Here is a 21,976-nt window from a genome sequence, read left to right as displayed (position 1 = left end):
CATTAGGCAGAGTAGGTCCAAGTCTGAGGGCAGCGTTTGCCGAGAAGTGACTTTTTCTCTGTAAAGTGCACAAGTTTGTATTTCATCAGCAAAGAAAAATTAACAGAGGAAAACAGAAATACCAACTGATAAGAGTTTATCTGTGGTAGGAAACAGCGTCACCATGTTCTGTTCTGTTACAGAACCAGAGGAGATACATGTTCTGTGTGTTTTGGCTAGTGTATAATGCAGGCTAACATCGCTAAGCGGTGGGTGTCTACAGGTGCCCATTATACAGTGGCATAACTACCGTCGTACAGGGGGTGCAGCGGCTATGGGGCCGGAGCCAAGAAGGCGGTCTGAAGCCTCCGCTCTGCCTGCAACAGTAGTAGTTCCACCACTGTCTAAATCCAATATCATCTCAGAGCAAGTGCAGTGAATCAGGACGCCGGCACATTCTCGGAAGTCCATGCGTAGACCCCGTACATGCTCAGAAGCCCATGCGTAGGCCCCCGCACATGCTCAGAAGTCCATACATAGGCCAACGCACATGTTCAGAAGTCCATACGTAGGCCAATGCACATGCTCAGAAGTCCATATGGAGGCCATCGCACATGCTCAGAAACCCATGCGTAGGCCCCGCACATGCTCAGAAGTCCATATGTAGACCACCACACGTGCTCAGAAGCCCATGCGTAGGCCCCCGCACATGCTTAGAAGCCCATGCGTAGGCCCCCGCACATGCTCAGAAGTCCATACATAGGCCAACGCACATGTTCAGAAGTCCATACGTAGGCCAATGCACATGCTCAGAAGTCCATATGGAGGCCATCGCACATGCTCAGAAACCCATGCGTAGGCCCCGCACATGCTCAGAAGTCCATATGTAGACCACCACACGTGCTCAGAAGCCCATGCGTAGGCCCCCGCACATGCTTAGAAGCCCATGCGTAGGCCCCCGCACATGCTCAGAAGTCCATACATAGGCCAACGCACATGCTCAGAAGTCCATATGTAGGCCAACGCACATGCTCAGAAGTCCATATGTAGGCCACCGCACATGCTCAGAAGCCCATGCGTAGGCCCCCGCATATGCTCAGAAGTCCATATGTAGACCACCACACGTGCTCAGAAGCCCATGCGTAGGCCCCCGCACATGCTTAGAAGCCCATGCGTAGGCCCCCGCACATGCTCAGAAGTCCATACATAGGCCAACGCACATGCTCAGAAGTCCATATGTAGGCCAACGCACATGCTCAGAAGTCCATGCGTAGGCCCCCGCATATGCTCAGAAGTCCATATGTAGACCACCACACGTGCTCAGAAGCCCATGCGTAGGCCCCGCACATGCTCAGAAGCCCATGCGTAGGCCAGCACATATGCTCAGAAGTCCATATGTAGGCCACCGCACATGCTCAGAAGTCCATATGTAGGCCACCGCACATGCTCAGAAGCCCATGCGTAGGCCCCCGCATATGCTCAGAAGTCCATATGTAGACCACCACACGTGCTCAGAAGCCCATGCGTAGGCCCCCGCACATGCTTAGAAGCCCATGCGTAGGCCCCCGCACATGCTCAGAAGTCCATACATAGGCCAACGCACATGCTCAGAAGTCCATATGTAGGCCAACGCACATGCTCAGAAGTCCATGCGTAGGCCCCCGCACATGCTCAGAAGTCCATACATAGGCCAACGCACATGCTCAGAAGTCCATATGTAGGCCAACGCACATGCTCAGAAGTCCATGCGTAGGCCCCCGCATATGCTCAGAAGTCCATATGTAGACCACCACACATGCTCAGAAGCCCATGCGTAGGCCCCGCACATGCTCAGAAGCCCATGCGTAGGCCAGCACATATGCTCAGAAGTCCATGCGTAGGCCCTCACACATGCTTAGACGCCCATGCGTAGGCCCCCGCACATGCTCAGAAGAGCTGAGCGAGGGCAGTGGGAGAATGCACAACCAGTCGTTCTCCAAATTTTCCTATTTTCACTTAGTATAGTGGTCAGTGGAGGTAGAAAGCGCCTACTGTACAATGTAGGCCAACTGGTTAGCATGGCAATAGTCCTTTTTGGACATTGGCCAACATCTGACTGATAACACTCAGGACCAGGTGACAGTCATGACCACAGAGATCAGAGTCTCAAGAGCAAAAATAGATATTTATCTTGATATCAGTGTAAGACGTGATCTCTATGTTACGGAGCATCACACTGTCAACTTATGATATCAATCCCTTGGCTGAACTCAATTTCTCACTGCGAGTGTTGAGCTTACGAGTCCAATGGCTGCATATATAGCTCACATATGTCTGGTCAGTGCTAGGAAACACAGGAGATCAAAGACATCCATCAACGGTTAAGATGTTCCCAGAACAAAGTATTGATCCACATCTCAGACCACAAACCTAAGCAGATAGATCCCATAACCAAGATCAGTAAATATCTGTTTGAAATGGCTCAGAATGGAGATCACAAACTTTACTTGGCTGCAATTGTACAAACCTTGCTGGCTGTATGTTCATAGGGTAAAGAGCAGACACAGCACATTCCTTTTATCTTCTCTGCAGAAATGTAAGAGGTACAATATTTTTCCAGGAATAAATGAGTGATACAATGTCACAATGCTATATAATGGATAGACAAACATTATAAGACATCTACTCGACACCGTCTCCGTCACTCAGCTTCCTAACAACTCTTTCAAGCAGGAAAATTTTGAATAAGACACTAACATGATACTATCTTAGAAAGGACGAAACCAGTGTTTTATATGCTTTACAATATATAATATACGTACATTCTTCCTTGGGGCTTAGTTACCCATTAGCCAATCACGTAGATCCCTTTTTCCATAACCCCATGAATAAGTCTGTAATTCATTAACCAAATGGTTTTACGGGAGGCAAAATGAAATGTTATTGAATACAGTGTCATGTGACTGAACATTTTATATGTGAGGAGCATAACTTGTATAAGGCACATAAGCAGGACACTAAAAATAAGCTATGTAGTTAAAATACAATATGGAAAAGTAGAGTTCAGAGATATCTAAAGAAATGTAAAGAGCAAAACAACAATAATAAAGTCCTTCAAAGCTACTGTATATCATAAACTAATTAAGTGTACTGTTTGAATTCTGAGTATGAATATAGCAATTAGAGTAGAGTTTATCTATCCATGCCAACACATGATTGGTTAGCACAGGGTGTACAAAGTTGATTTCAAAAAGGATGTACATTCCTCTTTTAGAGGAATGGTTTGTTGACCGTTAAATGCCATTGAAATGGGCAGTGTGGATGGTGAAGGGAGAAAGGCATTTGAAGCTGAAGGAAGAGAAATAATAAATGGAAGAGTTATACTGCGGTGTTGGAGAGAGGGGAGGTGGATGGAAGTAGGATGGGGATAATGTGTGCATGTGAGAGAGAAGACGATGTGTTATTAGAGGGATGAGAGCGCAGAGATTGGATAACGGTAGATGTGTCAGCCAGTACAGGGCAGAGGAATGGCGGTGGTAAATAAGGATAGTTATAAGCCAGAGTAGGTGTAAAAGAGAAAATGCATGAGAAAGTGTAAAGGTTATTATAAACCACAGTGATTAGCAGTAAATGAGCGCCTGTGAGCGTGAGGTGTGACATAAGTAGTTAGTTTCTGGTTGAAGGTCGTGTCACAAACAGCAACACAAATAAAGGTAAAAACATTGTGATAAAGCAGTTCTGGAAGGCATGGTTTGCAAAGAGTTTGGTAGGGAGTGTCCAGGCAGTACACAAAGCAGGTACATGGAGTGGATGGGAACAGATACTCACAGTGTGTGTGTTGTATGTGGTCTTCCAGTAGCAGTGTTCACGTCCTCTTCACCCCCTGTTCAACTCCTGTATAACTCTATTTAAAATTACCATTGTTTTAATAAAAATGTTCACGTTGTCATTATGGGGTATTGTGTATAGAATTTTGAGGGAAAAAAGGAATTTATTCCATTTTGGAATAAGGCTGTAACATAACAAAATGTGGAAAAAGTGAAGCGCTGTGAATATTTTCCGGATGCACTGTACCTTTTAAAAGGACTCCATTGCCGTCGGAAATGACGCCATGGATCCATTGCCTGTTCACATCGATATGCGCATGTGTGACCTTAGCTGCACATACACAATAACCACACAGGGGTCAGTTCCTCCCTTCCCCACCAGTGTTAGGCTGCCGGTGAAAGAGTTTTTCGTTCATGAAGAGGCCAGGGCCCGTCAATGAGCCCTGGCATAGTAAATACAAGCGGCAGTACATTTTGGATTGCTGCAGTATGCAGTGATACACAATGTTACTTACTGCCGCCCACTAACCACCAATGATAAACAAACCCCTCGGTCACAGATTTAGTTAAATTTTTTTAATCAGTTAAAAATTTGAGAAATTCCGGCAAATTTTTAAATGTTTGTATCGATTCATCGAACCTGTTCGAGAACCGATACGCGGCCAGTTTGAGCTTCTCTAGCGGTAGCCAATAGCAGCGCAGGTAACTGCTTCCTCCAACCGTGGCACCTGTCTCAGTACAATTGTTTTTCTCGATGAATGATCTCACTGTGTGATGTTAACATGCGACATAGTCCCAAATTCTGTCTCACTTGGTGGCATCATGGATGTATGTTGTCATAGACCTCAATTACCATGTGAACGGTGCCTTGATTGTTTTACTAACGTTCACTATTTTGCAAAATTACTGGAGGTTCTTACAATGTCTATTTTGTCATGAATGAAACACCTGTATAATTTACCTGTATGACATCTTCACAGGTTTAATTCTAGCACAAGTTATGATTTTAGGAGTAATACCATACTGACCTTTCTCTTGCTATAGTTCTGTTCAAAACATCATGAAGTAAAACAATGTCACGTTGTGTAGAAAGCTCCCATCTCTGGGCACAGAGGTGATGCAATCTGCTGCCTGTGATACAGATGATGTCATTTGTGATTTCAGGGTTGTCGTTTGCGCTGCTTTCCGGAGTCCCTCTCGGGTATGGTCTGTACTCAGCTTTTTTCCCGGTCCTGCCATATATATTTCTGGGGACATCCAGGCATCTTTCAATTGGTAAGTACACACAAGGATTACATCTAATATTTCCTTAAACTTTATATTGAATATTATTTATTATACTTACAAATGTTTACACATATGTTAAAATCACTTGTATATTATATTAATTAAACAAATCATCTCATACCTTCCATGCATTTTCACTAATAAACTTTGATTGATTACCATGCATATGGTTGTGTCTGGTGCTTCGTATATAGCACCAGACAAGGATGTACTAGATAATTTTAACATTTGAATGAAATTTTCAGGTCTAGTTTGCTATCCGTCAGGTGAATCTATGAGTATGCATCATAACAGCTACACTAGCAAGACAACATGTACCAGTAATTTAAATGCCCCTTTCAAATACATTCATCTATCACAGCATATAGAATAATAAGAATAAGTTGTTCATCATTATATCCAAGTATCGAGATCTCATTATATACAGCGGTGGGAAACCTGATTTCTGGGGTGGGCCTTCAGCAAAGATGTCAAGTTATCTGGGTTATTCAGGGGTCTATTTATTAAAGTGCCATCAGCCATTAAAACAGAGAAAACAGCAGCTTACTCCATAACATGGCCATCGCACAATTTATCATCATCATCATCATCATCATCACCATCATCATCATCATCATCATTTATTTATATAGCGCCACTGATTCCGCAGCGCTGTACAGAGAACTCACTCACATCAGTCCCTGCCCCATTTATGAAGGGTTTATGACAGGAATAATAGTTCTTAACGCAGTCCACGTAGATTAATATGGGGACTGTGAAGTTCTACAATTCATTAAGCTTTGAAAAGCTCTGCTTTTTGCACAAGGTAACGCCATCTCGTTACCTGTTATTTTCTATGGGATCCTGCTGAAGCCTCTCTGGCTTTGCTGGATTACTCTCCCGTGGAAGTGCTATGCGCATGCTGTTTCTATACTTTAATCCCCCAAAAAAATGCCGTTTTCAGAGGATTATAGGTTGATAAATGGACACTTAGGGGTAAATGTATAAAGCTAAGAGTTTTCCAGCGGGTTTGAAAAACCAATCAGATTCTAGCTATCATTTATTTAGAACATTCTACAAAATGACAGCTAGAATCTGATTGGTTGCTATAAGCAACATCTCCACTTTTCAAACCCGCCATAAAACTCTCAGCTTGATACATTTATCCCTTAATGTGGTGTGATATCCTTATTATATGTTGTGGTCAGTCACATCAAAACATTTATATTGTAAAATAAAATTGAGCTGCATTCACGGAATCTGGAGTCAAAGCAGAATCTCAATAGTGTACAAACAGTTATGTTGGCACCAGTGTGGTTTTGGGCCTGTGATGCTACTGACCCTTGAACAATTAAAGTGGTTGTGCTGGACAACTCCTTCCTAATTAAACCTTCCCACCACATATACCAAATAGGATGGGAACCACCTCAGTTACCCGAATCTGACAACCGTTCTGTTGTTGAGCAATACACAGCAATGCAATTGTTTTCCTACAGCATAAAGGAGGGAAAATCAGCATTTCACAGATCTCAGGTTCAGGCAACAGGGAAGACTCCTCGTGGGAGGAGCCCACTATGTCCTGTAAGTAGAATGAAGGATAACACAGCCAGCAATGCAAATTAGGAACAACCATAAACAGCTCCTGTCATCTACGCATAACACATTAACAAGGTGTGTAGATGTTATATAGGTTAACATCTTTCTGCTTTGTGACATCATTAAACTATAAGAACTCTGGTAAACCTCTGATTGGCTAAATTTACTAATGCCTAAGTCATAAGGTCTGGCCATGCAGCGTTTCATCACTATAGAGAAGACAGGATTGAGTCACGGCCTTGGAAGGTCGGTTAGTGACACCAGGTCGTTACTACATCCTCCATCCCTCCAGCCACGTTCATAGAGCAGCCTTAATCTATTTCTGCGTCTCTGTGTCTTCCTGAGCCAACACTGGGTTACACATCAGATCGATAAGGATAGTGATCTTTATGTAAGACTCTCCTGCCCCTGGCACTGCTGCGGGGTTGCACGTAATGCGTGTGATCACTTGCGGTTTTCGCGATAGTCTGTGCGATGATGATGATGATGATGATGATGCCCCCATTGGCTTCCACACCATCATCTGCTCAATTGGCATGGTCATAGAGGGTGTAAACACCGTCTTGTGGTCTTAAACAGAGCGATATACATACGTCGTATCTGGAAGGCCAATAAGACATCCTGATGTTACAGGGCCAGAACATGGGGTGAGGAAGAAACGTTACCTGTGTGTTGTGTTTTACATGTCTCTTCTTATTCCACCAGGACCGTTTCCTGTGGTCTGCCTGATGGTTGGTGTAACTGTCCTCCAAATGGCCCCAGATGAAAAATTTAAGCTAAAGGTCAACGGGACAATAGAAGAGAATAGCACAGAGATAGACACTGGAGAGATAGACATTGAAGCAAGAGATGCACAAAGAGTCATCATTTCAGGAACACTCTGTTTCCTAATTGGAATTATACAGGTACAATGGACTAAAACACATTCTAACATATAAAGGGCACTTCTACAGCACTGAGCAGTACAACTGTGCTGGGAGCCATATCAAACTGATTAAAGCTCAAATCTGCTCGATTGCTAGGGATAACTGCATATTTCTGCTATTTTCAGTTCACCAATACATACTTCCCAAAATCAGGACAAAATAGACCCCTGCCCCGATCCTCCCAGACTCCGACCATAATAAACACTTTATTGGGAAACACGCCCCTTACATGTAAGCCCCACCCTTATTCGATGCAATACCTCCCAGCAGTCCCGATTGTGGCGGGACACCTCAATTCGTGGAGAATTGTCCAAATTTGTTGCAGAGTTTGGGATCCAGTGCACAGATGAGATGGATAAAGATAACTGGCCCCCAGGGCAGGGAAAACACCACCTTAGTTCACTTTGTATAGCAGGAGCTACTTTCTCCTTTTCACATGGCCAATGTGGCAACCACACCTACCTCTCTGACACTGGAAGATTCTGAGCAGAGAAGGATGTCTGGAAGGGGGTAATTAACAGTCAGTATTTAACTTATGTGCAAAACAGAAAACTAATTTGCACCCCTTGCATTGTAACATGGTTTTGTCCAGGAGACTTAAATAAGAAGTTTCTTAAGTTAAGATCCTTAATGAATCAGGCCCCAAATTCCTACCAGGTCCCAGATGGTCTAATTACAGAGAAATATAACATCTTTATACCAGGAACAGAACGCTTTAAATCCTCCATTTTTCACTGATTGTAAAAATGTCTCAATCTTCAATTTTACTTAAACGCGCTTCAACACACAAGTTGAAATACGTTGGAGGTTTTTCCTATCAGTGAATACTGAAATCCCTCTTTACATTAAATAACAACTGGCCAGAGTTTTGAGAATATATTTTTAAGATTCAGCAATGAGATTTAATAATGCCCTGTCTCTAGTAACGGAACATTGTGGGCCCAATTCATTAAGGCAGGGTTTCCCAAACCCAGTTCTCAGGGCTCCCCAACAGTGCAGGTTTTCCATATCTCTTTGCTGGAGCACAGGTGTATTCATTACTGACTGACACATTGTAACAGATCCACAGGTGGTCCTAATTATGTCACATGCACTGTTGGGGAGCCCTGAGGACTGGGTTTGGGAAACCCTGCATTAAGGCACACAAAATGAACGTATTGTGTATTTCTTTTTTAAAATGCATGTAATACGAGCATATGCACGTACGTATTAAAGTATAAGCAGATCTGAAGAAACGTCTCTTGTTGAATACAAGTGTACACTCTGCATAAACGACCCTATTGAGACAGATACACACTGCGGGATACATACAATAATACCATATATGTTCAATATAAAGTCCCACACAGACATTTTTTTTTAAAAAAAAATATTGTCATTAGTGAAACAGCCTTTTTAAAAAAAAAAAAAAAAAATTTATAAAATAATTTTTGAATCATTTTTTTTCCTCATGAAATACATATATCAGCATGTTATGAATGTACATAAAAAGCATTTTTACAGTTGCTCCTGATTGCAAACACATATCCTGCATGCACACACAGCCGTCATCATTACCAATCAGCACGTGCACCTGACCTGTAGCTGGTGCAAGTGATACAACAGAAAAACACGTACCTGAGAAATGCCCAAAGCTTGAATCGGACGCTGCTGCATGTGCTTGACACACCCTCACTGTGCACTGACTACGTGCAAACGTCCATTGCCCTCCCTGTTCCGCCCATGTAATCGTAGGCTGTCGTGTCATTTGCGCTCAAAGATTAATTGGATGTTGCTGAGCTCTCTGGTGTATCATCATCATCACCATTTATTTATATAGCGCCACTAATTCCGCAGCGCTGTACAGAGAACTCATTCACATCAGCCCCTGCCCCATTGGAGCTTACAGTCTAAATTCCATAACACACACACACACAGACACACAAACTAGGGTCAATTTGATAGCAGCCAATTAACCTACCAGTATGGGTTTTTTTTTGGAGTGTGGGAGGAAACCGGAGCACCCGGAGGAAACCCACTCAAACATGGGGAGAACATACAAACTCCACACAGATAAGGCCATGGTCGGGAATTGATCTCACGACCCCAGCGCCGCGAGGCAGAAGCACCAACCACCGAGCCACCCCACCGCCCCTAGTTATAGTGTATAGTTCAGTTCTGGGGATGCACAAAGCGATTTTAAGCAAATTACAGCACGTATCAGCACTTACGTTCCTAATGAATCAGGCCCTGTGAACTAAGGGCCTGATTTATTAAGGATCTTAAATGAAGAAGTATCTTATTTCAGTCTCCTGGACAAAACCATGTTACAATGCAAGGGGTGCAAATTAGTTTTCTGTTTTGCACATAAGTTAAATACTGACTGTTTTTTCATGTACCACACAAATACTTGATAGCTTATTTGTACACTGAAATTTAAAGTTAATATGTGTGTGTTACATGAAAAACAGTCAGTATTTAACTTATGTGCAAAACAGAAAACTAATTTGCACCCCTTGCATTGTAAAATGGTTTTGTCCAGGAGACTGAAATAAGATACCTCTTCATTTAAGATCCTTAATGAATCAGGCCCTAACTGCCTACCATAGGTTATGATGCCCAGTAAATTGGTTAAAATGTGTGTCCTCAAAACCAACACAGTAGAGTGTGGATGAATAGTTGGATAGAAGCTGAGCAGAGATTATCAGACCACTCTCACCTACCCCCTGTCTTACAGCTGGCACTAGGAGCTCTGCAGATTGGATTCATCGTACGATATCTGGGAGAACCGCTGGTCGGAGGATTCACGACAGCTGCAGCTTTCCAGGTTTTGGTGTCACAAATAAAACAACTCCTCAACGTCCCCGCACAAAACTTCAATGGAGTGTTGTCAATAATACTGGTAAGCACTGTCAGTCTGCAATGTGTGATAACAATCGCATTCTCCAAGTTACATTTTCTTTAGTGATTCCAATTTGGAACACTGCAACAATATATGATTCCTAAAGAACACTAACAATGACTGGTGCTTTCAGTGACTACAGAAGATGGTTTGTTTTCAATAGTACATTATGACACATGACTGGTGTGAATTCTTAGAGGTACCTTTATATTTGTCACTCTCTGACATCACTAGTCATCAAATATAACAATGTCTTTCACTTTCATGTTCAATATAGGACATACCGCACCAGTGCCATAGAATGACAAACATAATGTACTACACAGTGTGTTAGTACATTACCCTCTGCTTATTCTTAATATAAGTTACCGAATTATACCGCCTACCTTATACTGGACAGGTTGTCAGACAACTTTCTGATTGTGATATTAATCTATTTATACACATTGATCTACCCCTTTTAGTGTACTTAGGTCTCCCATACCCCTTATTATATGTAGGGCATGAGGGTTTAAGACAAAACTTCACCATCATCAGCAGCAGCTATTTATATAGCGCCACTAATTCCGCAGCGCTGTACAGAGAACTCACTCACATCAATCCCTGCCTCATTGGAACTTACAGTCTAAATTCCCTAAGATACACACACACACACACATACACACAGACTAGGGTCAATTTGATAGCAGCCAAATAACCTACCAGTATGTTTTTGGAGTGTGGGAGGAAACCAGAGCACCCGGAGGAAACCCACGCAAACACGGGAAGAACATACAAACTCCACACAGATAAGGCCATGGTCGGGAATTGAACTTATGATCCCAGCGCTGTGAGGCAGAAGTGATAACCACTTAGCCACCAGCCGTAAAAACTCAAGGCACTCTTGAGTTTCTACATCTGTATTTTGAGTATGTTAAGACACGTCCAAGTTAAAAATCTAGCCTATAGATGTGTCTGGAACAAAAATACAGCAGTCATCATCAACATCATCCATTCCTTCCCCGAGGCAAGCTATATGGATGGCCCAGGGAATGAAGGTGATGATGATAATAACTGTTGTATTTTTCATTGTTAAGAAAAAAAACTTACCTTGATTAAAAAAATGATTTGGCCCTTCCCCTCGAAAACTCATAAATACATATTTTTTTCCACAAAAGGTTTGTTTTTCAAGCAAAGAAAACTGAACTTATTAATTTGCAGAAATTAAATCAGAACTAATTAATTTTATTAGTCACTATTTCATTTTTGTTTATTTCTTTTGTTCTTTGAATTGTTCTTTAGACATTTATAGATATTTGTTCCAACATTCCGAAGACCAACATCGCTGATCTCATTGCGGGACTTCTGGCCTTTATAGTGTGTGTGATAGTAAAAGAAATAAATGAAAAATACAAACATAAACTTCGTGTGCCTATACCGATAGAAATTATTGTGGTGAGTTTGAATTCTAAATTCTCCAGGCCATTATCTTTATATCATTTGTAATATGTGTTGTAATTGATAATTTAACACCCTGTTCTTTTCTTATCATGCTTTTAGTTAGAATCCCCTGCAGAAGCCTTTTATTAAACTTGTACACATATATAAGAGGTATCTATTAAACAGTAATAGTAAAATAGTAGTAAGCTTCAGCATAATAATAAGTGTCAACAAGTAAACTAAGCACTGAAAGACTTTCAAATCTATGTTGACGTGGGGAACAAAACAGTTAATGCTGCTGGAAGGAATGGGGGCATGGAAATACAAAGTAAAAAATGCAGGATCATTGGGAACAACTCAAGAAGGGTGTCCAATGCAAGACTATTTTACATCAAGCCCACTTGGCTAATAATTGAAAACTTTATAGACAAAGCTTCTCATTTCATTTCAGTGTGTCTTTAAATTCAATGGGGTTAATAGAGTACCAGTGAAAACAACATTGAAATAAATGGGCCCATTCACTGCATGCAAAAAAGTTTACATTATTTCACTGAAATAATGTCTGAAACCAATGAAAAACAATTTTGGTGATATCTTCTTTTTATTTGATATATTTACCTCTTTAATATCACTGTGATGTGGGTTAATTTTTTTTAAAAAGCTTATAGGATGATTTATAGGTCAATTTGCCATTAGAATCAGTAATTATGAAATTTACCAGTAATTCACAAAAATAAATCGCGATTTTATCACGACCCTACAGTTCAACTTTTGGTAGATCTCCCGCCCCCCTCCCCAATTATCATTTAAACATTTTCAGGAGAAGTATCAGGAAAGCATCTCGTTAGTAGTTTGTAGTTTACAAGTCACACAGAAAACACACATTTACATTTTTGTTTGCTTTCATTGTAGACAGTGGTGGCTACAGGAGTGTCGTACGGCGTCAACTTTGAAAAAAAGTACAACGCTGGAATTGTGAAAAGTATCCCCAGTGGGTGGGTACTCTAATTACTGTTGTTGATGAGTAAAAAGTATGTAAATGGGATTCTTGTTAAGAGAAAAATTACTTTAGCATATTATTGGGAATGATAGGTATTTATTGTGGGGGGAGAGGCTGTAACATTCTTTTGCAATATGGACAACAAAGTATTAATTTAATTTTGTACTATGCTAGACATCCTATTGAGGCTATTTAGCTGAGGTGGGTACCAAGATGATGAATACCATATTGAATGGTGGAGCTACTGATATTTTACATCTATGTGTTAATTGTTTTAACTGTGTTGCCCAATATAAACCACTTCACAGCTCTGGATGAGGATTGGAGTGTGGGAGGAAACCAGAGCACCCAGAGGAAACCCACGCAAACACGGGGAGCTACTGATATTTAACATCTATGTGTTAATTGTTTTAACTGTGTTGCCCAATATAAACCACTTCACAGCTCTGGATGAGGATTGGAGAATTTGCTGGGCAATCAAGTACTTAGGAGTTAGGAGTACATGCATCTGGAAGGTGTAGTATTGCACTATAGTAAAACCATGTTGCAAAAGGTGGGGGGGGGGGTTTAAAAATAAATCTCCAATGTGCTATGTGCAAAAATAGGCAGTATATTCCCTACATACACACAAAATTGCATTTGCACCCCTTGTATCACAACATGGTCTGTCCAGGTGAATATTTGCAACATTTAGTGGATTTCACCTTGACCTAGACCAGTGGTTCCCAAACTTTTGCAGTTCGCGGCACCCTTAGAGTCTCCATAATTTTTTCAAGGCACCCCTCCAAAATAATTATCAAGCTGTCCCGTTTTATAAGTAGTCAAAAATACGTAATAAGTATTTAGGTCAGGACAGAGATACTTATTTAGTTGTGTGCAAAAATAATACACATAAATCCAAGGAAAAAGAATATTTTTATATATATTTTTATCAATTATATTTCTGTCAAAGAATAATTTACAGCTAACTCACACTGTGCCCTCTGCATCCAGACACACTGTGCCCCTTCATCACCACACACACTGTGCCCCTCTGCATCCACACACTCTGTGCCCCTCTGCATCCACACACTCTGTGCCCCCTCTGCATCCACACACTCTGTGCCCCCTCTGCATCCACACACTCTGTGCTCCCTGCATCCACACACTCTGTGCCCCCCTGCATCCACACACTCTGTGCCCCCCTGCATCCACACACTCTGTGCCCCCTCTGCATCCACACACTCTGTGTCCCCCTCTGCATCCACACACTCTGTGCCCCCCTGCATCCACACACTCTGTGCCCCCTCTGCATCCACACACTCTGTGCCCCCTCTGCGTCCACACACTCTGTGCCCCCTCTGTATCCACACACTCTGTGCTCCCTGCATCCACACACTCGGTGCCCCTCTGCATCCTTTGTGCCCCCTGCATCCACACACTCTGTGCCCCCTCTGCATCCACACACTCTGTGCCCCCTCTGCATCCACACACTCTGTGCCCCCTCTGTATCCACACACTCTGTGCTCCCTGCATCCACACACTCTGTGCCCCCTGCATCCACACACTCTGTGCCCCCTCTGCATCCACACACTCTGTGCCCCCTCTGTATCCACACACTCTGTGCCCCCTGCATCCACACACTCTGTGCCCCCTCTGCATCCACACACTCTGAGCCCCCTCTGCATCCACACACTCTGTGCTCCCTCTGCATCCACACACTCTGTGCCCCCTGCATCCACACACTCTGTGCCCCCTGCATCCACACACACTGTGCTCCCTGCATCCACACACTCTGTGCCCCCTCTGCATCCACACACTCTGTGCCCCCTCTGCATCCACACACTCTGTGCCCCCCTGCATCCACACACTCTGTGCCCCCTCTGCATCCACACACTCTGTGCTCCCTGCATCCACACACTCTGTGCCCCCTGCATCCACACACTCTGTGCCCCCTCTGCATCCACACACTCTGTGCCCCCTCTGCATCCACACACTCTGTGCCCCCTCTGCATCCACACACTCTGTGCTCCCTGCATCCACACACTTTGTGCCCCCTGCATCCACACACTCTGTGCCCCTCTGCATCCACACACTCTGTGCCCCCTCTGCATCCACAAACTCTGTGCCCCCCCTGCATCCACACACTCTGTGCCCCCTCTGCATCCACACACTCTGTGCTCCCTGCATCCACACACTCTGTGCCCCCTTTGCATCCACACACTCTGTGCCCCCTCTGCATCCACACACTCTGTGCCCCTCTGCATCCACACACTCTGAGCCCCCTCTGCATCCACACACTCTGTGCTCCCTCTGCATCCACACACTCTGTGCCCCCTGCATCCACACACTCTGTGCCCCCTGCATCCACACACACTGTGCTCCCTGCATCCACACACTCTGTGCCCCCTCTGCATCCACACACTCTGTGCCCCCTCTGCATCCACACACTCTGTGCCCCCCTGCATCCACACACTCTGTGCCCCCTCTGCATCCACACACTCTGTGCTCCCTGCATCCACACACTCTGTGCCCCCTGCATCCACACACTCTGTGCCCCCTCTGCATCCACACACTCTGTGCCCCCTCTGCATCCACACACTCTGTGCCCCCTCTGCATCCACACACTCTGTGCTCCCTGCATCCACACACTTTGTGCCCCCTGCATCCACACACTCTGTGCCCCTCTGCATCCACACACTCTGTGCCCCCTCTGCATCCACAAACTCTGTGCCCCCCCTGCATCCACACACTCTGTGCCCCCTCTGCATCCACACACTCTGTGCTCCCTGCATCCACACACTCTGTGCCCCCTCTGCATCCACACACTCTGTGCCCCCTCTGCATCCACACACTCTGTGCCCCCTCTGCATCCACACACTCTGTGCTCCCTGCATCCACACACTTTGTGCCCCCTGCATCCACACACTCTGTGCCCCTCTGCACCCGCTCTCTGCATCCTTTGTGCCCCCCTCTGCATCCTTTGTGCCCCCTCTGCATCCTTTGTGCCCCCTGTGCATCCGCACTGTGCCCCCTCGCTCTGCTCCCTCTGCATCCTTTCTGCCCCCTCTGCATCCACGCTGTGCCCCCTCTGCATCCTTTCTGCCCCCTCGCTCTGCCCCCTCTGTCTCCCGCCGTGGACAGGAAGAAAAAGAAAAAAAAGAAAAACTTACCAATCCGGCGGCACACAGTTTGGGAACCTGGGACCTAGACCCTATATGGGCACTGCATTCAAATATTTGAAGTGACTCAGTTTCTCTGTTATACGATTCCTTTCACTTAGTGAGATTTCTGGTTCCTGTTGTATTGTTATCAGCTAATCAGCTTTTGGTAGACATATAGGTTGCCTCAATACATAATACACAAGTGATGGTAATATATGTATGAAGTAATTTCTGTAAATAATACCTGTATAACACACAAGTGATGTTAATGTATAATATTGGTATAAACGGTGACTTCTGATGTCACCACTTCGGTATTCATTAGGGAAACTTGTGTATTATAAAGAATAATGCTATACATCTTACTGTAGATTATAACAGGTATTAGTAGTGACCTCGGGCTTCTGTGAGCTGTATAAAAACACTCATGCTACAACTTTGTATACGGTCAAAGAAAACCTCAGTGACTTCTAATATCAATATCAATTACACTAACGGGGGAGTTCAACTAGCCGTGAGGTGTCTCCGGAACGCTCGTAAGACACCTTGAGGCGGAGATTTGACAGATTTCTACCGTAACTGCTGGCCATGTGCACGGTGCCATGTCCACGCCCCACACCGTCAGCAGTTGAATCTTCCCCTAGAAAGTGATTTATATATGGGATAATGTACTTTCTATTATATTATAAGTCACTAAAGAGTTCTATGACTCTATAAAAAAACAAGGTCACAGGCTAAATGCTTACAGATCTTGTAATACCTGTAATCATTTACAGGAGGGTATGAGCTAATCCTTATAATGCACAAATTTTACCTATGAGCACTAACAGATGACATAAGAACCCAACAATTGTAACCAATGACATCAGAACTCATTGTTTATTATACAGGTATTATTTGCAGGAGTTTATACATATATAAGCATCACTTGTGTATTATAAGGTTGTTTTGCATGTTAACACCATCATTAAACAGTTACTGAGACATTTATATCTAGAGGTGTTCTGTCTTCACTGAAACAAAACTCCATAAAGGATCCAAGAGGATCAATTAAAACTCAAAAACGGTCTCATAATACATTTGGACTAAGCTGAACTGCTGCAATAACTGAGCTTTACATCAGTGTTGGCGGAATGGAGATAAAACATGTAGAACCTGCATGATGCCTAGGGGCAAGTTTTAACTCTAACCTGCGCCTCTAGGGTGATCTTCCCCTCCCCAAAATCTCTACCAGCTGACATATTAGTTATGTTGCGCTTAAGGCTTTCACTTGACTTCACTTTAAAGCACTCACCTGTACCTTCCCATACATCATACTTGTTGTGGTCGGCCACATAATGTATTTCACATCTCTCCAAATTACTTCTTGCTGCACTACCACACATTGAACCTTTCTGTCTGACTGCTCCTTACCTCTGGAGCTCCAGGCCTGTTTACCTGATCTGTCAGCATCTACTTCTAAACATTTCTAAACAGTGGTCATTTTGGAAATTACTATTATGACTTTAAATGGTGATGGTCTCTTTCCTATCGTACTCTTATGTAGGTGTCTAGTTACCCTCAATTTGTTTGTCATTTTGCGGCACCTTGTAATTAACCCTGTACATGCTGTAACTAGGGAGACTCAGTAAATAGTCGACAACACAGATAGGCCCTACTGGCACACTTCTCTAGCTCCAAGTCCCAAGAACCGTATTTTCCACACTAAGGGGCATATTCAATTAGGATTCCGGTCGTACGTTACCGTGGGAAGTGCGCACTATTGCCAGTAATACGGTACCGCAATAACGCAGATTTTCGGACGCAACCCTATGGGCTGTGAATGAAAATCCACGTTATTGCGGTACCATGGATTAAGTTCGCGGCCCGTTCCGGCGCGATCCTGCGGACCGGAATCGTAATTAAATATATGCCCCTAACTGTTTATTATTATTCATTTTTATTTTTAAATTGCCAATATATTACTTGTACTAACACAGAGAAGATTAATTAATTCACATCCGTCCAGACTAGGATCAATACCATTGAAAACCGATTGCGGGTGGAATCCAGAGCACCCACAAGATAACACCGAGATGGTTTCAAAGGCTGCAGCAAAGTAATAATATAATGCCTCTCTCACACTAACTTACTGTCCCTTTCTGTCAGTGAAGAGGACCTAGCATCCAGGCCCCACGAAAAACACTAAATTTGCAGTGTAACTATATAATATACATATTACTACTAACATATAACTCACATTTCTCAAGTAGGGCAGGTCTCACGGACAATACATAGCATTGTCTGCACCAGGATGTTATCACTGAAAGAGTCTCCATTACATGGGTAGCATTGGTGCTGCTTGACTTTTTTTGTGTATAGTCCAGGTGTACTTACACCCAAGCTACCGCCTGTTCATATCGCCACTCAATGTACATGTAAATAAGAATACAACCTCCCCCATAACATATAAAGACTCAAGGCAACAAGCCTAGCGCTTTAAAGGTTCTGTTCGCTCAAATTTAACCCTTGTCCTACCTTCCAACTAGCAGAAATTTGGGGGTCCTAACAGTTCAAGAGAAATTCCCTGTTGAGTGTGAGGGGGAAGATCACACAGCACCACACTAGAAATGGTGCAGATCTGAACAGGGCCCTGACCAGAAAGGTGTTACGTCCATATGTATCATATAGAATAAAGATTCTCCAAAGCAATCGCTGTGGTTCCAAAGCACATAGGTTTTATTCACAAAATAGATTACAGGAAAAAGTATCGCCTGCACACACCTGCACGATTGGCACCAACGACAAGCTTCTATCAGAACGCTCTGGTTTCCAAAGCCAGAACAATTTACACAGTGTACAGTTGTGAAATCACAAAGTTACAATATTAAGGTCCACATCATTAGGTGGATGGGTCATGACTTCCCAAGAACTCGACGTTCCATTGGCTGATTCCTCTGGCCATTGTTGCTTGAGGTGACCAGGTGTCCTTCTTCAGGCTCCCGCTTCTAGACCTGTATTAATTGGCTCTTTTATGACAACTGTGGACTTGCTATTTGATGTATGAAAAGTGACATTATTTATAACTAGTGTTTGCAATGTGCGAATGCTACATAAATAATACCGGAAACGGAAACGTTCTCATGCAATTGCGAACAGAATAATACCAAACTCATTAAAAAAAACATTAATTATCCTCTTCACCACTTTATATTTTATATTAAATGATAGAAATACATTAAACTTATTTAAGTAATAATAATTGCATTGAGTAATAATCACATTGCAACTGTTTGTAGTGTACAGAAACTAATAATTACCATCTTTGTCCAATTATTAAACTTCAACAAAGGAGAAAGAGATATTTACATTATCCTATCCCCCATGTAATAATTTGGCTGGGTGGTCCCCCAAACAACATCCGTACCCGAAGCCAGGTCAAGGATCATGCCATAGCTCTGCTGGATCAATGAATCCACCCTCGGTGATAGAGATCTGTTAAGTGTGAGCTGCAGCTAAAATGAGCCAATCACAAGCCTCCCCGTTTCAGGTTATGGATGAGGCAGTGGGAAATTGGTAGACTGCGGATGGGCCGATTATAGTAATGGAGGATGGTTCTATAAGTGCACAATACCTTTAAGAACCCCTGATCTACAATAACGGGTATGCTATACTATGCAAAGCATGATGATGTCATTATTAATTGATTATGACTTTAGGCACTGAGTATAATCATTTAGACATGTAATATGCTTGTGTGGTTTAAACAGAAATATATTTGATGAAAGTGATGGTATCAAGATCTTCATTTGTTTTGATGATCAGTGTTGAATGTCCTGTTTGTAAAACGTTTGACATTTCAGGTTCATGAAGCCCATGGCTCCAGACGTGTCGATGTTTTCAGAAATGATTGGGTCCGCGTTCTCCACTGGGATTGTTGCGTATGCTGTGGCTGTATCTGTGGCAAAAGTCTATGGCACCAGACATAACTATCCAGTGGACGGCAATCAGGTAAATTACATTCCTGTCTCTTTACACTGGCCGTCGCCGATGCTGGTAAATCCGACGCTGAGGACACCTACAAAAGAAAACCGATTTGAGAAGACAACGACAAGAATATACACAGACTTACCCAATCAGAGACTGTCCAGATATCCGATCGTAGCAGGACACTGACAGCAGCTTCTTCCGAATGCACAGGTGTCTGGCAGTAGTGCCTGACGTCAGTGCGCCCTCAATTATTTTTTATTTAAAGTGGCAATGTCGGTACCACGCAGGTTAACTGTTAAGATAGGGGTCCTGACATTGCCGCTTTAAATAAAAATATTTAAATAACACTCAGGTATACATGTATCAAAGCTAGAAATCCCCCACCCCCCTATCAAAGTACTGATTTTGCTCCTGACTTACTTAATCTGAGCATTTGTGCCGTACGCAATGTACATTGAGGGGTAAAGGTATAAAACACACGGGGTAAATGTATCAAGCTGAGAGTTTTCCGGCTTGTTTGAAAAGTGGAGATGTTGCCTATAGCAACCAATCAGATTCTAGATGTCATTTTGTAGAATGTGCAAACACTGGTCAGATGCCCCCCTGCCCCCCGGCCCAGCCCACCCCTGGCCACGGTGTTGTAAAACAATTTTCTGAGATTTTGTCATAGGCAAAACCCGGTGATTGGCTCGGTAAATATACATTTTTCAATCCAACATACCCGGGTTTGCCTCCTAATATATTGCCGTTTTAAATCCCACCGGCAAAATGTCGGAAAATCTGTAATTTTACAACACCACATGTTTGATACATTTATTGCTCAATGTAAATTGCATATGGCACAAATGCTCAGAGTAATTAAGCCTGGAGCAAAATCAGTATTTTGATAGAGGGGGGCTTCCAACTTAGTCTTTCACCAAATTCGTCATGTTCTATACTCTACAAAGACTAGCATCCCTACTTGTGGCAAATGTCTACAAAATGTAGTCAGGGGGCCTGATTCATATTCGAGCATAAGTCCCTTTGCGTACCGTATCTTGCATGAAATTTCTCTGCGCATGCTCAGAAACGGGCCCTACATCAATGAACGCAACTGCATGCAATTCACGTCTGAATGCAAATGGCACAACTGTCTACAACTTGAAGGGCGGAACGGAGGAGGGAAGTGGCGGACTAACATAGGCCATGCACAGTAAGAGCGTGCCAAGGGCGTACCGGCACAGATGCGGCCAATTGAAGTCCGGAGTTTCTTGTAAATACGCTTGGCTTCAAATATATATCATTTGCCCCAGCTACAGGACAGGTGTAAGTGCCGACTGATAGTGATGACTGGCATGACATAGTCTTGTTTTAAAAAATACAAGTGCGTGCCGCTAGCTAGCACAGAAAATGTTTTTGCAAGTAAGACAGACTATAAAAAAAGCGCAATGTATGTACAGTACACATTAACAAAATCTTGATTTATATATATAATGTAAAACAAAATCTAAAAAAAATGTTTATTTATTGTATTATAAACATTTCTTTTCATGCTGTCTGAAGTGACCTTACGCATGTTCGTATACTGCCGTTTGTTCGGTCTACATACAGCAAGTAACGTTTAGGCAGAGAGTGCTCGCATCCAGATTCAAATCTTGAGATCCGCTTTGATTTGAATGCGGTCAGAACTACGCTCAAGTTCTCTACTCGTTCTTAAAACGTAACTTGCCGGCAGTGTGTTTGTGTAGTACTGGAATCAGCTGTGCTGAAGCTTTTCTTCATATTTGAATCACTAAGATTTGCCTAGAAAGGGATATAACCCCCCCCCCCCCTTCACTTTCCCATATAAGTAACCACATCAGCATTTTTTCCGCAGGAATTCATTGCATATGGGGTCAGCAATATGTTCGGTGGAATCTTCTCCTGCTTCTGTGCTAGTACTGCACTGTCACGGACTGCAATCCAGGAGGGCACCGGCGGCAAAACTCAGGTAAACCATTCAGTGCACCAAG

The 21,976-nt window shown here is 43.2% G+C and overlaps 1 protein-coding gene across 1 annotated transcript in view; it reads left to right on the top strand.

Annotated features, from left to right (window-relative positions):
- Positions 1-21,976, top strand: part of LOC142095275 (pendrin-like) — a 69,899-nt gene that overhangs the window by 28,686 nt on the left and 19,237 nt on the right. Inside the window, exons 4-10 of the mRNA XM_075178216.1 lie at positions 4,950-5,060; positions 7,353-7,552; positions 10,290-10,454; positions 11,736-11,888; positions 12,786-12,868; positions 19,859-20,006; positions 21,841-21,954. Of these exons, the coding sequence (XP_075034317.1) occupies positions 4,950-5,060; positions 7,353-7,552; positions 10,290-10,454; positions 11,736-11,888; positions 12,786-12,868; positions 19,859-20,006; positions 21,841-21,954 (974 nt within the window). The remainder of the gene's footprint in view (positions 1-4,949; positions 5,061-7,352; positions 7,553-10,289; positions 10,455-11,735; positions 11,889-12,785; positions 12,869-19,858; positions 20,007-21,840; positions 21,955-21,976) is intronic.

Source organism: Mixophyes fleayi, chromosome 6 (assembly GCF_038048845.1).
Source record: "Mixophyes fleayi isolate aMixFle1 chromosome 6, aMixFle1.hap1, whole genome shotgun sequence".
NCBI classification, from domain to species: Eukaryota; Metazoa; Chordata; class Amphibia; order Anura; family Limnodynastidae; genus Mixophyes; species Mixophyes fleayi.
This window is presented reverse-complemented; position numbering and strand designations above follow the sequence as displayed.